General features: G+C 33.1%; 2 protein-coding genes across 6 annotated transcripts; both read left to right on the top strand.

Annotated features, from left to right (window-relative positions):
• The first annotated feature begins 2,940 nt into the window (after positions 1–2,940).
• Positions 2,941–9,153, top strand: LOC108342909 (uncharacterized). Its single transcript, XM_017580812.2, has 2 exons — positions 2,941–4,871; positions 8,820–9,153. Exons 1-2 carry the CDS (start codon positions 3,127–3,129, stop codon positions 8,824–8,826), a joined length of 1,752 nt encoding a protein of 583 aa, XP_017436301.1. The 5' UTR covers positions 2,941–3,126; the 3' UTR covers positions 8,827–9,153.
• A 2,815-nt stretch (positions 9,154–11,968) lies between these two features.
• LOC108341456 (PWWP domain-containing protein 5) lies at positions 11,969–16,183 on the top strand. 5 transcript variants are annotated; one of them, XM_052875047.1, is made up of 3 exons: positions 11,969–12,109; positions 12,311–14,891; positions 15,099–15,628. In XM_052875047.1, the coding sequence occupies exon 2, from the start codon at positions 12,401–12,403 to the stop codon at positions 14,882–14,884; it is 2,484 nt and encodes an 827-aa protein (XP_052731007.1). In that variant the 5' UTR covers positions 11,969–12,109; positions 12,311–12,400; the 3' UTR covers positions 14,885–14,891; positions 15,099–15,628. The 5 variants fall into 5 exon arrangements, 4 of the variants coding, with proteins under 4 accessions (XP_052731007.1, XP_052731008.1, XP_052731009.1 ...); XM_052875048.1 differs by having other exon boundaries at positions 11,999–12,109; positions 12,322–14,891; XR_008247889.1 differs by adding an exon at positions 16,033–16,183 and having other exon boundaries at positions 12,023–14,891; positions 15,099–15,300.
• The last annotated feature ends 1,039 nt before the right edge of the window (positions 16,184–17,222 follow it).

The following is a 17,222-nucleotide window of genomic DNA, read 5'->3' on the forward strand; positions in this document are numbered from 1 at the left end:
AAATATATAAATATAAAGTAATGAAAATTAGATAATAAAAAGAGTCAAGTTTCCATATTGGTACAAAGTTTTAATCAATATTGTCTGTCGAGTTTGATAGTAGGTCACTCGCACAGTTCGACAGTTCCGCTTCGTTAAAATCTTTGAACTCACGCCACAATATTTCATTTTAATGCAGTTCGATCAATGACTAATACAACTCGATCAAAGCATGAAACAATTCTGCCAAAGTTTGATATAACCGGTTAATGTTTGATAAAGTTCGACAAAAACTAAAGTACTCCAAATGACAATTATTTTTACCCTTTTTCAGTGCGTCATTGATCCAACAATTTGTCATCAGCTTATTTTTGTGTAAATATAAAAAAAAATAGTTTATTTTAATGTGTTATTAGACTTTCAATTACAGAAAAAAAAATACAAACATATCAACCCACCCGTTTAAAGATCCAACAATAAAGTTCAATCTGTTTTCAATTTATAAGTCTGACCCTATTCATTTCGGAAGCTAATATTGGATTAGGCTTAAACAAGTCTGGTTGTCCCATTTTGCGAACCCGATTAAAAACACATGAACATGTGTTTGCCTTTTCTTATTAATAAAAAGTAATGAAATTATTATTATTATAATTATGAAATTAAATATAATAGTTTTTATAACTTTATTATAAATATTTTTAATTTGTTTTATAGGTAATTTTATAATTAGTAAATAATCATCTTAATTTTAAAAAAATATTAAATGATAAATATGAAAAAAAGACAAACTCTATATAAATATAGATAAGAGTGATCGATGATATAAAGATGAAATTGAAAAAATGAATCTCACTTTCTCACAATATTAATTTTGAATATTGTATCGTAGGATATTTATTGGACAAAATATCTTAGATATTTTAAGCGGTTAAGATATTTATGAGTAACTAACCAGATTTTTAGGTAAGGTTATTTTTATTGGCCTATAAATACAATGACAGGGCAAAAGTCCAGGTACGTTCCCTCTACGTTCTACTTATGCCAGAGGAACTCTAGATAATATTCTACAGTGATAATATAATCACTTTCTTGAGAGCTGAGGCTCCATAACTCACATCTGACTTGAGCGTCGGAGTATCTTCGCAGGTACCTCCCCCTCCATTGACGAAGGTAGACGAGCGGTACGAGCTGAAGGAGCGCGAACGACAACAATTGAGGAGAAGCGAGCGTCCCAGACATTTGGAAGCAACAAAGACACACCGGACAATATTTGAACTCACGCCAGATATTTCATTTTAATGCAGTTCGATCAATGACTAATACAACTCGATCAAAGCATGAAACAATTATGCCAAAGTTTGATATAACCGATTAATGTTTGATAAAGTTCGACAAAAACTAAAGTAGTCCAATTGACAATTCTTTTTACCCTTTTTCAGTGCGTCATTGATCCAACAGTTTGTCATCAGCTTATTTTTGTGTAAATATAAAAAAAATAGTTTATTTTAATGTGTTATTAGACTTTCAATTACAGAAAAAAATACAAACATATCAACCCACCCGTTTAAAGATCCAACAATAAAGTTCAATCTGTTTTTAATTTATAGGTCTGACCTTATTCATTTCGGAAGCTAATATTGGATTAGGCTTAAACAAGTCTGGATGTCCCATTTTGCAAATCCGATTAAAAACACATGAACATGTGTTTGCCTTTTCTTATTAATAAAAAGTAATAAAATTATTATTATTATAATTATGAAATTAAATATAATAGTTTTTATAACTTTATTATAAATATTTTTAATTTGTTTTATAGGTAATTTTATAATTAGTAAATAATCATCTTAATTTTAAAAAAATATTAAAGGATAAATATGAAAAAAAGACAAACTCTATATAAATATAGATAAGAGTGATCGATGATATAAAGATGAAATTGAAAAAATGAATCTCACTTTCTCACAATATTAATTTTGAATACTTTATAAAATATTAAAATGAAAAGCTTCAAATTGAACTAAAAACATGATATGTTTTTCTTTTTTATGTTTTAAACACATTTTCCATATTTAAATTAAAATGTATCTAACAAATTATTTTTATAAAAGTATTTAACATATCCACATATCTTTCTACTCAAGTAATAGACATATTAAATAGCAATATCTAATAAAATTTATTAAATATTTTCATTACGAAGTTGACCAAAATTATACCTAGTTAGGTCATATTCATATATCTTAATTAAATTTTGAGAGTTTTATATGATAATTCTGGTTTACCGTTTCCTTATTATTGATCGTACTATGGTAAGTTTCAGATAAATATTTTTTCAATAAGAACTTAAATGAATGGTCTGTGTGGATTTTATAAATATAATTAGTATATTTTTATAAGTGCTCTTTACAAAATTTATAACTCTCTTAATTTGAACTTCGTATTATCTTTTGTAGGTGAACTTCTAGTTTCTCAATAACAAGAGATTCTTTTACAAATGATACAAGTTATCATAACCTTTTAAGACATACAACAAAAAAGTATCATAAATAATAATGGAATGATAACTAAAAACTATCACATTAAACTATTTAGTTAGAACAAATGAATATGATTCAAATAACATAAATTTAAGCGATTATGCAATGAAGTTTATTAAGATAAATAAAAACAATATACAAATTAAAATGTTAAATATATTTTTAATTCTAAAACTAAATTTAAAATATATTTATTTTTATGTTAAATTTTAAAGACTATAAATACATTTAATCATAAAGAATTTTGTAAATGGATGTTTAATATCAAATTTAACCCCTTCTAACTTATTTTTCATCTATGTTTGTCTACTTAATTTTGTATGTTGTTTTCAAAATAAATTTTATACTATCAAAATTATTCATAAAATATATAAACATAAAAATTTTAGTTGGTATAAATTTACATTTTGTTTATAGATGCAGACCCAGATGTTAAACCTCCCCCACCGACTGGAAAAATCCGGGGGAAAGGAAAGAGGGAAAATAAAAACCCTGGTTTAAACCAAAAGCAGCACCAGGAACCAAGCCATTCATTCCACTGCAATCGTAAAAGAATTCACTTCAGCAGTTCACATTCTCGCATTCATCAACAATCGTATTATCACACACAATGGATCTTCTTCACCAATACTCCGACGACCAAAACGACGACGAACCAGACTCCCCGTCCCAAAACCCTAGCTCTCCGCCGCGCCTCCTCCCGGGCCGTACCGGGGCGCCCAAGGTGGACGACACCATGCTGGCCCTCACCGTCTCCTCATCCGCCTCGGCCCTCTCCAGGCCCATCGACCCGACTCAGCACCTGGTGGGGTTCAACCCCTCCTACGACCAGCTCTGGGCCCCCATCCAGGGCCCGGCCCACCCTTACGCGAAGGACGGCATCGCTCAGGGCATGCGCAACCACAAGCTCGGCTTCGTGGAGGACGCCTCCATCGAGCCCTTTCTCTTCGACGAGCAGTACAACACCTTCCACAAGTTCGGCTACGCCGCCGACCCCTCCGCCAACAACTACGTCGGCGACCTCGACGCACTCCGCTCCAACAACGCCGTCTCCGTCTACAACATCCCCCGCCACCAACAGAAGAAGCGGAAAACCGAGGCGAAGGACAAGAAAATATCCGACCAAAACGATGAGGAAGACCGCGAGGAGGAGGAAGGAGAAGAAGAGATCGAAAACCCGGCCTCCGAGGCGTGGCTGCTGAAGAACAAGAAGAGCCCCTGGGCGGGGAAGAAGGAAGGGTTGCAGGGAGAGTTGACGGAGGAACAGAAGAAGTACGCGGAGGAGTATGCGAAGAAGAAAGGAGAAGAGAAGAGCGGGTTTGGAGGGGAAAAAGCTGAGGTTGTTAAAGATAAGAGTACCTTTCATGGGAAAGAGGAGAGGGATTACCAGGGTAGGTCTTGGATTGCGCCTCCTAAGGATGCTAAGGCTAGTAATGATCATTGCTATATTCCTAAGAGATTGGTTCATACTTGGAGTGGACACACCAAAGGGGTTTCTGCTATTCGGTTTTTCCCTAAGTATGGCCATTTGATTCTCTCTGCCAGCATGGATACCAAGATTAAGATTTGGGATGTTTTCAACTCTGGCAAGTGTATGAGGACTTACATGGGACATTCGAAAGCTGTTAGGGATATTTGTTTCAGCAATGATGGGACCAAGTTTTTGAGTGCTGGCTATGACAAAAATATCAAGTATTGGGATACTGAGACGGGGCAGGTGATATCCACTTTCGCCACTGGGAAAATTCCCTATGTCGTGAAGCTTAATCCGGATGAGGACAAGCAGAATGTTTTGTTGGCTGGAATGAGTGATAAGAAGATTGTTCAGTGGGATATGAATACCGGGCAGATAACCCAGGAGTATGATCAGCATCTGGGGGCTGTGAATACCATCACCTTTGTTGATAACAACAGGAGATTTGTTACTTCTAGTGATGACAAGTCCCTCAGGGTCTGGGAATTTGGTATTCCTGTGGTGATAAAGTATATTAGTGAGCCCCACATGCACTCCATGCCTTCCATTTCGCTTCACCCGAATGCTAATTGGCTTGCCGCACAGAGCTTGGATAACCAGATACTTATTTATAGCACAAGGGAGAAGTTCCAACTTAACAAGAAGAAGAGGTTTGCAGGACATATTGTGGCGGGATATGCCTGTCAGGTCAATTTTTCTCCGGATGGGCGATTTGTCATGTCAGGGGATGGTGAGGGGAAGTGTTGGTTCTGGGACTGGAAGAGCTGCAAGGTCTTCAGAACTCTCAAGTGTCATGAAGGGGTTTGCATTGGTAGTGAGTGGCATCCCTTGGAACAGAGCAAGGTAGCAACGTGTGGCTGGGATGGGATGATAAAGTACTGGTACGTAAATTCTAATGTTAAGCTTCATTTAGTTACATAATCTAATATGCTGTTTCTTCAAATACGCTTTTGCTATCGTAGTTGCTGAATTTTATCCTGGTTTGTCTGTTTCTAAGATGATATAGTTCAAGCTTTACTTTGTCTAGCTAATGTTCAGATTATGTTTGTATTGGCAAAGATTTTAGGGTTAATCACAATGCTTTTGATTGTAAGTTTTACTAATACAAAATAAGGTAATCCTAACATAAATAGACGCTACATAGACTTTATCTCTATTTTTTCGTTTCTTTTGATACCTCCCCGTTTTAGATAACATTGGATTATGTGGGGTCAGATTAGTTATTATCAGTTCATTGATATAATAATCTATAGGCGACGTGGGATGGTCTACGAGTAGAGATTTGTGTAAACCTCTAATCAGGTGAGGTCACCAAAGAAGATATTTTCGCTGTTCTTTGTAGTTGATTCTCTTCCATATCTACGTATCTACAATTGTTTGTCTGTCGGTAAACCCATGTAGCTGTCTTGCTTCTGCTGTGTTATTCTTGAATTTCCATGGACCTGGGATACTCGGATGCTAGTACAGAAATGACATCTAAGGTTGAACAAGTGTAACTAACAATTGAAAGTTCTCAATTTCCTTTTCCATCTATACTATTAAACCCTTTACCTGGTAAGTAGCAATTTAGCGATGCAAGTCTGGTATGATAAACGTCTGAATTTCCTTAGCATTGTAGACCTGAGACTCAATATTTTTTGTCCAAAAACCTTAACGCAAACCATCTCTTCCTTCTAAGTGAGAGAGATGCAGAGGAATATGTTCTACAATAATGGAATACTGTAGACACTTTGGGATGTCTGCATCTCAAACTTTATGAGAACAAAGTATATGTTTTGGATGTCATAAAAGTAGCTGGAGGTTGGGGGTGTGCTCTGAATTGAAATGTAATAACTGGAGGCATAACTACTTGTGAGAACCTTTGATGTCTTTTATTATATATCAGCAAAGAGCCATCAGTATCAGAATCTATCCCAAATTACTTTACGTCTTGGATAACAGTTTGAAATCATGTTTATCATAATAAAACTTGTAACGTCCTTTATAAGTTTCAAAGCTAAGCTTCAGCAGGCATTTATAGAACCTTTCTGAACTTTTGCTTGCCATTTTGAAATCATAGCCAAATAGCATGTTCATCTTCTAATCTGGAGTTTGTACTGGAATAATTTCATAACTGCATTCGCACCAGCACAAGTCTGTCATGTTTTTGTGAGGCTGACATCTATTTTAAGAAAATAGTGAATAAATTTGGTCAACTGATTCCTTTGATGATCTTCATATTGGCAACCGTTCATTTTGGAGCACAATCCTAGAGACTCAGCCCTATGACATTTACCTTTGTAGTGTCTATTGTTTTCCTTTCTTCCTCTACCTTTCTTTTATGCTGTCTCATTCCATTAAATGTGGAAGACAGAGTGTCTGTGGCTGGCATAAACAGCTTGTTTCAAACTTGAATAATATTCAGGGAAGAAAAGGGTCTGATTCTAATGAATTTTTTATCAGGAATGAGAAGAATGTTATGATTATTGATCTGATAAACTCTTGTGGTGTAAATGTACTTAGGTTCCTAATTCCTGAGCCCTTTCAACTTTGACATCTTCATAATGTTTGGTGGTTCAATACGTTTGGATTATGAATGATTTTTGTTTTGGTGAAATTAAGATGATGATAAGAATGTTTTACAAGCTGCTACTTTCTCATACACACGGAGAGTTTACTTATAGTTTTTTATTATATTAAATTTGATATACTGTGTGCTTCTCATCCATATTACCATTTTCATCACAGTATGCAACCATGTTGTTAGCCATCGTTGCACCAGTTCAATGTGTCATGAGTAATATTTTATCTCAGTAGTTTTGAGTTAGTTGACTTCTGTTTACTATTTTGTCATTGGCTATTCAGGGACCTTGTATCATAATGGAACCTGTTTATTTTAAGATTGAAGATTGCAGATTTAAGACTGTTTAAATACAAGTTTAATGCTATGAAATAGTCTAACCTTTTGATAGACATGTTTAGGCAATATAAATTTAGCATCAATTGATAACAGATTCGGTGTCTTCATTAGCTACTCCTGTGTTTTGTTTAAATGAATAGCTACTAGCGGCATCTATAAAATTGTTGTAATATTTTTAAACCAAAAACATCTTGTTATCCTCTCAATATTATTGTTGGTCTTTTAAATGTACACAGTTATCAAAATATGTGCAGATTTCAAATTTACCAAATGTTTACAATCATACAAGACTGCATAATATATATTTATAAGTATGTTATTTGTAGCAAGTCACATTTACTTTGGGTTGTTTAACATGATACAGCAAATTCGCTATGTCAGAAAATATGATTTGATATTTTAATCCTGTTTTAATAGACCTTCTTTGTTCTGAAATCAATAGAATTTAGTCATAAACCAAGAATTGAAAAAAAAAAGAACGAGAAGGTTTTGTCGAATAAGATGGAAACAAGAAATATGAGAGAAGTCTTTCCTCCAAGGGTTGCTAAATTTACAATAAAAAAAATGCATTTCACGTATCCTTCTTCCCCTATTTATATCTAACTAACACTTTTAACGGACTGACTATCTTAAAAATCAAGGTTAGAATTGTGGAAGCTGGATTCCGATTTCATCTTCACCATGATCTTCATCTGGCCTTCCTGAAAGCATTGTGATGCTTTCCTGCCATGGGAATGAGAACCCACTTGCAGCCAGTGTCAAACTCATCTCTGAAGGCTTGGGTGGTGATGGGGACGAGGGTAGAGTCTGTATAACAGTAATCACTTAAACTTTCTTTGTTTTTGCTTCATTGCCAAGCTTGTTGGCTGAATCTTCATCCTGCTTATTGAGCAAGTGTGTACTGTTAGGTCACGTCATCCGGCAGAAAAAGTCGTTTGCAATCCACATTATTCACAATCCACATCCAGCATAGAAATTCATTTTTGATGTGTTTCTCCTTATTCATGGAAATATCAACATCTTTCTCCATCAAAACACCTTCTTTGTTTTTTTTTTCTAGTTTTTCTTCGCCAGTTTTGGTTTCTTCACCAGGAAGGGTGTGGTTCTTGATTGCTGAACCTTCAAAAGTCAGTAATTCAACGTTATTTGCCCAAGAGCAAGGAAGAAAGTCATGTTCTTCCTCAAACCCACTATTCCCCCTCTTCTTTGGCAAATTTCTCACTTTAATTAACGGAATTTTCCCTCTCAAAAGATTACGGTTTATTGTTTGTCATCTATGATAGCAAATCTTTGATGCAAACCATATCAGTTTTTAATTCTGCCAGTCGCAAGCCTTGCTCGGTGACAATTTTCTCCCATGCTTCCACCTGATTAGTCATCGTGATTGAGGATCAGCAGATCGGACCAATTTGTTAGAAATCCATAATTGAAAAGAAAAAGTAAAGAAACTTTTTTATTTAACACCATGAAAAAAAAAAGAAAAAAAAAAAGAGAAACCTCTCCTCCAGGGTTTTCTCCTTCACAAAGGATTTCTCCTCTCAGAGAGCCAACGTACACTTTAGTGACAACAAATCTGCATCTCTCCTATACTTCTCCTATTTATATCTAACTAACCCATTATAGTAACATGATCTTTCTGATCAAATTAACAGGATGTTTGTTCAACGCTTTCTCTACCTCTATCCTCAGCCTGAATGCTGATGTATCTATAAAATATTCTATTTGTTTATTGTATATACCATTTGGCAGTGGTTGCTTACTCTAGGATTGATTTTTATCACATCTACTAATATCCATATTCCTAGTCATATATATATATATATATTATAATCCCTTTTTCTTTCATTCTTTATGAATCTCTACCACTATCAATTTTAACTCTCTGTAGTTTCTAACTTTATTGGATGATGTCTGTTTATAAAATTTGCAGGGACTAGTTTCTCTTAATGTGAAGCGGAATAGTTTGACAGAAGCAGGACAGAGAAAGGCACTACAAGATAACAAAAGGAGAACAAACATATTGAATTCACATGTTGATAGGTCTTCCTTGGTTAAAATTCCAATGGCTTTAATTGACTATTATCATGGGATTTCTCTGTCACTAAGGGTTACGTCCTAATTGCAGTGTTTTGTAGTTGGAACATAGAAAAGCTTTGTCATTTTTAGGGGACTTTTGTATAGTCATATATTAAGTTAGATATTCATCTGTATGAAAAATTCCCTCTCATGGTGCAGGATAATTTAATTACGTTTTATTCTGGGAATTTGCACACATTGTTGGGTATTTTCGTCTACATCATTTAGAAAATATGGGTTCAGCATGCTCCGGTTACATGAATGTGGATTTTAATAATTGCTGACTTGAGTGCAAATTAGAGATACTTTTTGCTACTTATAATGTGGATGTCACTCACTTCTCTTTTACATGGACTTAAACAATTCTATTTTAATAAATTTTTACATGATTTTATTATAAATTTATCCTTTTTTATATATATTTTATGAAAATATCACACCAAGATCCAGGATTGTCAACATATATCTTTCTTTCTATATTTTATGATATGAGAGCAATGTCAGAATGTTTTCTTTATAATTTATTTAAAATAGATTATATCGTATATCGTACTATATTGTTTATTTTATTAATTCATTACTTATACAAAAATAGTTTCAATTTCTCTATAGAAAATTTGTATAAACATATGCATTCATTCTCTTCAAAGTATCTTGTAATTATATGCAATTTGTTGTACAATCATTATAAAGTATATTTTTAAAGTATTACACTTAATAATCTAAATTGAATGTTGCACAGTTTTGTTAATACTATACTATTAAACCAGGACGTGGTATAAAATTTCCCATTTGAGATAGAAAAAAATTAATTAATTTAATTGAAATACAAGGAACTAAATTTTCAAATGTGCAATATCTAAAATTTAAAAATACAATTAAAAGTTTTTTTAAAATATATTATAGCATTATTTGTTGGTTTGTATATTAGTTTAACCTTTAACTCTTCTTTTACCTAATTTCTCACTAATTATTCTCGACCATCATCTTATCAGTTCTAAAATTGGATTTATAATATACGTAAATGCAAATGTTAATATCACATGTTTATGTTCTAAATTTGATTTATTTTAATTCAAATAAATAAATTATATTAAACTATATAGTAACTACAAAGGTCATGATAAATACTATTATGTTTACCTACCAAAATAATTAAGTGGTTTGGTATGATATAGGTTTACGATTGATTGAAAATAAATGGAAGAAAGTAAAAAGTGAAATGAAAATATAAAATATACTTAGGAGATGTTTATTAGCGCGGTTGTATTTTTTTTAAAGTGGGTTAATTTGTTTTTTATATTATGTTTTTGGTTTTTTTATTTTAAATTATTTAAAGAATTAAGTCGTTTTCAATTTCATTTTAAAAAGTCATAAGGATAAGTGTGATTTTTGAAGATGAAGTCATGGAAATAATATACAACTTCTTCGTTAATATATAGTTGTAGAGGTCAAAAACAATTTTCATCACATTACATTTATTTACTTACATACTTAATTTTTTTTATTAAAGTAAAATCATCACACAACTTCTTTTAAAACTAATTCGTACATAAATTACATTAAAGTCATCTAGATGTGACAACTCCTTAAAATTTAACCAAAGTCAACATTAGGTATGACAATTTTTTGAAAATAATTTTTACTAAAGTTACCATTAGTTGTAACGACTTTTGTCAAAAGCTAAATTGAATTAAAGTCGTTATCGTTATTGGGTATGACACATTTTTTTAATATAATTTTAACAAAAGTTATTACTAGACATAATGACTTTTGCAAAAACTAAGTTAGTCTGAAATTATACGTTAGTATGACGACTTTTGTTAAATTATTGAGTTAAAATCGTCCTTATGACTTTAGTATAATTAAATTTGAATTCAAAAAGTATTTACATATAATAATTTTAGTGTAATTATTTTTATAATTCATTGTAATAATTCCTGTTACTAAAATCTTTACTATACTTTATTATTTTTAACTTGTTTGTTGTAATTTTTTCAAAAAGATTGAGTTATAATTGTTAGTTATAAATGTAGATTGTATTAACTATTGTCATAATGTAACCCAACTATCTTAATTACTTGAATATTTTGTTTATATTACTCATTATGGGTTTTTACTTATCATCCAAACATAGCTTAATGCTCGTACTTGGTTAATTATGTTGAATCGCAAAGATTTTTCGTTCAACCGAATGTTCTATAGGTCGATCAACTCAGTAAACTTGTTTGACTAAAAGGTTCATAATGTACAATACAACGTCAATGTATAAACTAAATTTGATGAATTAAGTAAATATAACGAAGATATAGAATATAATCTAAAATAATGGAATTAACTTTTAGAAATAAGTATTTCCTTTTCTTATTATTCAAAATTAATTACCATTTTATTATTTATTTTTCTTTAATCTTTGAATATTTCATTTTCTTACAATCTAATTGATTTTAGTTTCACAAATTTCATGGAATAAAATAATGGTTTAAAATTAAAATTAATATTTTATTTTTATTTTTTCACAAAACACCATAAAACATTCAAATTGAAAAAAAAATCACATTAAATAAACAAAAATAATTTATAAAAAAGTATAAATAATTACAAAATTTGTTAAGAAAAATATATAAAAGTACTTGATAACACGATTAAAAAAACACTATACATTAAAATCATGTTCACATATGATTATATAAGAAATATAGACAAAGAAAAAAAAAGTCATCCTAATAGATACAATCTAAAAAGAAAATTAAACTCGTAATTCTAAGTCCAACTTCCATTAAGAAAAATAGTAAAAATATACTAGTAATCACGACTTTTCTAAATAAATAAAAAAGTTGTAAAAATATGTTTGAAAGCAAGAGTTCATCGTTCAAAGATTGATGTAAGACTACAAAGTTAAATTTAGAATCATGATTTCTTGATTAAAAATTAATAAGAAACACTACACAGATTGTAAAATTTATCCATGTCATTAAATTCAATACAAAATTCCGCCAATTTGATAAATTAGGACATGCCCATGTCTTTTCTATCAGGCACTATTTAATGTTTCTCCTAATTTCCAAACGGGGCTACCGAATTAAACCAATAACCAATAAACCGAAACTCGAGCCAGCTTTCACTTCCCAAGGATCTAACCTGGTATTCAGCTTTCCTGTTTTGTTCATTCTTCCTTTTGTTTGGACTTTTTGTTCATTTCGTTGATGGGCATCTTAGTTTGAATCTTTATGTACTATGTGTGTGAGCATGGACTTTTTCCCATATGGGTTTCTTGCTTGAGGCCAATTTTTTTTTTTTTTGGGTTCAGGAGAGATATTTTTTCATTACCTAACATGTTTTCAGTGTTTGCCAAGCTTTTCCATGGGTGAAGCAGACGTATGAAAGTTGTCTGCTTGGAGAATTCTAGCATCCTCGTTGACCTGTACTGTGAGCATGGCTGGTGAACTAGAAACCCTAGAAGAACTTTTAGTAAAGGAGGGATCTTTAGTTTTGGATGGAAAGGATCTAAAGGTGGGTTCTGATTTATGCATAGAAGATGGTGTTTGCAGTAGTGAGGGTGTTACTAAGCTTAATGGTGATGTGGATTCTGATGGCTTAAATAAGGAGGGTAAAGGTGTGAATCCTACCGCAAGAGAAGGTGTTGGGGTTCTTGGTGAGGGTTCTCAAGTTGTGGGGTCCTTAGAAGGAAAGAGTGAGAATGAAACTGCCGAATTAGGTGGAAATGATGCCTACTTGAAAGCATTAGATGAGCAGAAGGATATTGATGACAGGGAGGTAAATAAATCAGTGGAGAAAGAAGCAATCAATGATGTTAAGGTTGAGTCAGAAGACAGACAAAGCATTAAAGAGAATGCTGGCATTTCAGAGCAAGTTGATTCGCATGAAGAGCAGGAAATTGAAGATGAAAACTTTGATGATGCTGAACGGCATAAAACAACGGGTAAAAAAGTCACAAAGCATGTGTCAAATAAGAAGAGCTCAGGAGTCATTTTTCAGGCAAGTTATCAGCTGCCAATTGAAAAGGTAGGTGAGTTTTCTGTGTATGATTTGGTATGGGGCAAGGTGAGAAGCCATCCATGGTGGCCGGGGCAGATATTTGATCCCTCCGATTCATCTGTGGAGGCACATAAGCATTTAAAAAAGGACCGCTATTTGGTTGCTTATTTTGGGGATAGAACATTTGCCTGGAATGATTCGTCTCAGCTCAAGCCCTTTAGGAGTAATTTCTCTAATATTGTAAAGCAGTGTAATTCAGATGTATTTCAGAGTGCTGTAGATTGTGCTTTGGAAGAAGCCTCAAGACGTGCAGAATATGGGTTAGCATGTTCCTGCGTACCTGAAGATACTCTTGACAAGATTAAACTCCAGACTGTTGAAAACACTGGCATTCAACAAGAACTAAGTTTCATACGCAGAGTGGATGAATCTTTAAATGCCGAATCCTTTTCACCTGAGAACCTTTTGGAATACTTGAAAACTCTGTCGGAGTTTCCCACTGGCAGCTTTGATCGATTGGAGCTCTTAATTGCTAAGGCTCAATTGCTTGCTTTCTACCGTTTGAAGGGTTACACTTGCTTGCCTGAGTTACAATATTGTGGAGTTTTGGATAATGGCACCAACGCATTAATTAAGGATGCTGATAAAAGTTTGAGTGAAATTAATAAGCATGCAAGTCAATCGAGTAAAAAAGATGTTCAAACTGGTGTTGGAAAAAGGAAAACATCAAACAGCTCCAGTCACAAAGGCAAGCATAATTTGAAAGATGATATATATCAAGAAAAGAAGAAAAGAAGCTTGTCTGAATCAGCAGGTGGGACTTCAGATTCTACACACGGTGATTATCAGTCAGGTGATGCCACTGATAATCTGATTTATCCTGCCTCTTCCAAGAAAAAGAAGACTATTGATCATTGGGCCGGTATTTCAGGGATGAAAGACCGGAGAAAAACAATTTCCCTTGCCAAAGTTTCTAATTCCACAAAGCAATCCTTTAAAATTGGTGAACGTATTCTAAAGGTTGCTAATCAACTTACTGGACCACCCACTATGTTGAAGTGTTCTGGAGACAGGTCTCAAAGGGAAGATGGTTGCGCTGAAGGTTTTTTAAGAAATGGGACTGATGTCTTCTCTAATTCTGAGAAGACTCAGAAGTCAAGCTTGATTGTTCCAGTGGAATATTCATCTCTAGATGATTTGCTACATTTACTTCAGTGGGTGGCACATGAACCCCTGGGAGATTATAGTTCCTTGAATATTATAGTGAGCTTCTTCTCTGATTTCAGGAATTCAATAATTGTGGCCAATGATTCTGGAAAAGAAATTTCGTCTGCAGAGAAAGCTGGTAGTAAAAGGAAGAAACAAGTGGGTGGATCACGTGAAAGGACTGAGACGGGCATCCAGATTGGTTCTGAAAAACAGCAGTCACAGAAAAGCAGCAGAAGAGACTACCAACATGCCCCCGCTGAGCCAGAAAAGCCTATTATAGTTTACACTCGTAGGTCCTACCCCAGGAAACAATTGTCTGAAAATAGTCATCTTGAGGTTCCTGAAAAGCCTTCTGGTTGTGTAGATGAGAATTCCCCAGCTGAACTTATTTTGAACTTTGCTAAGATGGATTATGTTCTTTCAGAAATGAAACTGAATAAGATTTTTAGGCAATTTGGACCTCTAAATGAATCTGAGACAGAAATTGACAGAGGGAGCAGCCAGGCTAGAGTGGTTTTTAAGAAGTGTGCCGATGCAGAGAGTGCTTTCAGTAGTGCTGAAAATTTCAACATATTTGGATCAGTTCTTGTAAATTACAAGCTTAACTATACTCCAAGTACATTATTCAAACCTGCATCTTTTACCACAACGGTGGACCAGGACCAGGACATGCATCTTGATCTCTCCAATTCTGAACATAATACAGTCTAATTATTTGGTAAGTAACTTTTTGCTATTACATATGCAAGATTTGGTAATTGATAATTTTGATAGGTGCACGTATGTCTTATGATGGATGATATAAAAGCTGCATATTATCCTGATAGACGATGCAGTAGAAATAATAGAGCATAGCTTGAAGATAAAATTATCTTATTTTTCTTCTAGTTTTGAGTTGGGACTAATTGAATCATTCTCTTACTAGGTCATACATATTTTAGTACCACTAGAATGTTTTTAAGGAAGCATGTCAGCTGACAAAAACTACAGAACAGGGAAGATAAAGAGGAGGATGTTATAAAACATTCTGTTTTCAATCAGGCGTTTCAAGCCTAATGGAAAGGAATTCGCACTTTTGAGGCAACAATCTTGAGACCGCTGAAGAAAAAATATTCAAGAAAACAAGGGTATTACTTGGGCATGTTTTATAAGTGATTTTTAGCTATTGTGATACCAATGCATCCTCTGTCAGCTCTATTTACTTGGATATATCTGTGTCACTACAAAATTAAAGTTTTAAGTCTGGGAGCAGTAGCATAAAAAACGTTAGATAGGTCAATTTTCACATTCAATTGTATATTAGTTTAACAATGTTGATAAGTAAACAGTCCTGTTTCTGTAGTTGAAACGGGAATCTGATCCATATCTTCCTTGGTTTAGCTAGTTTGGGGCCTCAGTTTAAATCTCACTGTAGACCATAGAGTTGAAAATACATATACTTTGGTTTTCCTAGAATTTTTACTGTGTGTTGTGTACTGTGCATCTTTTGTTTCATTTGGTCATTTACTTCAAATCTGATTGTTTTGAGCACTAACCATAGATTCTGATAAGAACAAACCATGCAATATATTTTGGCAAATTTGCCAGATTCTATCATGGAAGACACAATGGAATCTGGTAATGGAGATTCAGAACAATTATTTAGAGAAGATTCTTTTTCCAATAGAATTATTCATTGAAGTAGTTAATTACTGTCACTGATCCTTATTGGGCTAAGAAGGCTACCTGGAACTTGCTATGATTCATCTAGCACCTCTGGGTGCTTCCTAAATAGATGAACTGCATATGCAAAGACAATAGGTAAGCACATCTCAGTACACTATTACTCTGCTAACTGAGTTATCAAATTGATTTTGCAGGTTAGACCCGTAGATTTCTCCTCACCTCAAAGGGAAGCAAATATAGCAAGCATACCATAAGTAAATTACATTTGCAACTATACGGGGTGCTGAAAACAACTTAACAGCATATCATAAATGAATAAAACTGCTTAACCAATTTATTGCTAAATGGCTGCCAAAGTATAAGAAAACCTTTGAAGAACTTGGTGATGTTTCGATTAAATTTTGCAAGCAAGTCTTGTTTTTACCAAACTGAGTTTCCAGGTAAAATTTTACTGTCAAGACATACTTATGAAGTAACCAAACATATCATAAAATTGAGTTTATTCTTCAAATTTGAAGCGTCCCAAATTGTAAGTCAAACATAGTCTCGGGTGATAACAAAAAAGTGTTTTGGAGAACTAATACAACGAGCAAAATTATTGAAACTAATATGATAACCTTTGTATCTTTGAAGGACTGAATTTAGGGTTTATTCTTATTGCATCTTCGTTTTTCATCTTTCTCCTGGTGCCTTGCAAATGGAAAACTGAACATTCAGTGATATGTTCAGAAAATATGCAGTGAGGTGTTGTGGATCTATTATTCTTATGGGACACGTACTTCAATGGAAAATATAATGATATGTATTGCACACAATTCCGTTAACTAAGTGCAAGGGCTACCAGTGTCAATTAGATGGTTTCAGTAAATTAAGTTTGATCATAGAGGATAGGTAAAAGAATACTTTATTAATATACATTTGTCATATATTAAAAAAATAATTCTTCTGTTAATTAGTTTTATGAATTAATCCATTTGGGGTTGTCGTAAAATTTTATAAAACATTTTAAATAATTGTAATTTTGTTGTCCATGAGCAAATGGTGGCAGAAACATCGTAAAAAATGAACTTCCAAGGGAACAAAGAGGATTTAGTCCATTATCAATAATTTAATAACACGTTTTTGTTTTTGCTCTCAATTATTGTTATTAGTTTTGATTCTTTTAATCTCTCGTACAGACATATTTATTGCTTAACTTTTATTGATTATTTAAGTCGACTGACAACGAGGTTCTCATAATGTTTCTGGCAAGGTCACATCCAAAAAATTTAAGATAAATGTATTTTGTTTGGTATTATTCATTGCAATTTACTAATAACTAAATGTACTTTAAAGAAAATAACATACGTTTTAGATCATTTTTATGAAAAGTATTAAAAATTGT

This window comes from Vigna angularis, chromosome 3 (genome assembly GCF_016808095.1).
Source record: "Vigna angularis cultivar LongXiaoDou No.4 chromosome 3, ASM1680809v1, whole genome shotgun sequence".
Lineage (NCBI taxonomy): Eukaryota > Viridiplantae > Streptophyta > Magnoliopsida > Fabales > Fabaceae > Vigna > Vigna angularis.

What these genes read in the sequence shown, in the direction of transcription:
- LOC108341456 (XM_052875047.1), top strand. Translation starts at nt 12,401, where the DNA reads ATGGCTGGTGAACTAGAAACCCTAGAAGAACTTTTAGTAAAGGAGGGA.
- LOC108342909 (XM_017580812.2), top strand. Translation starts at nt 3,127, where the DNA reads ATGGATCTTCTTCACCAATACTCCGACGACCAAAACGACGACGAACCA.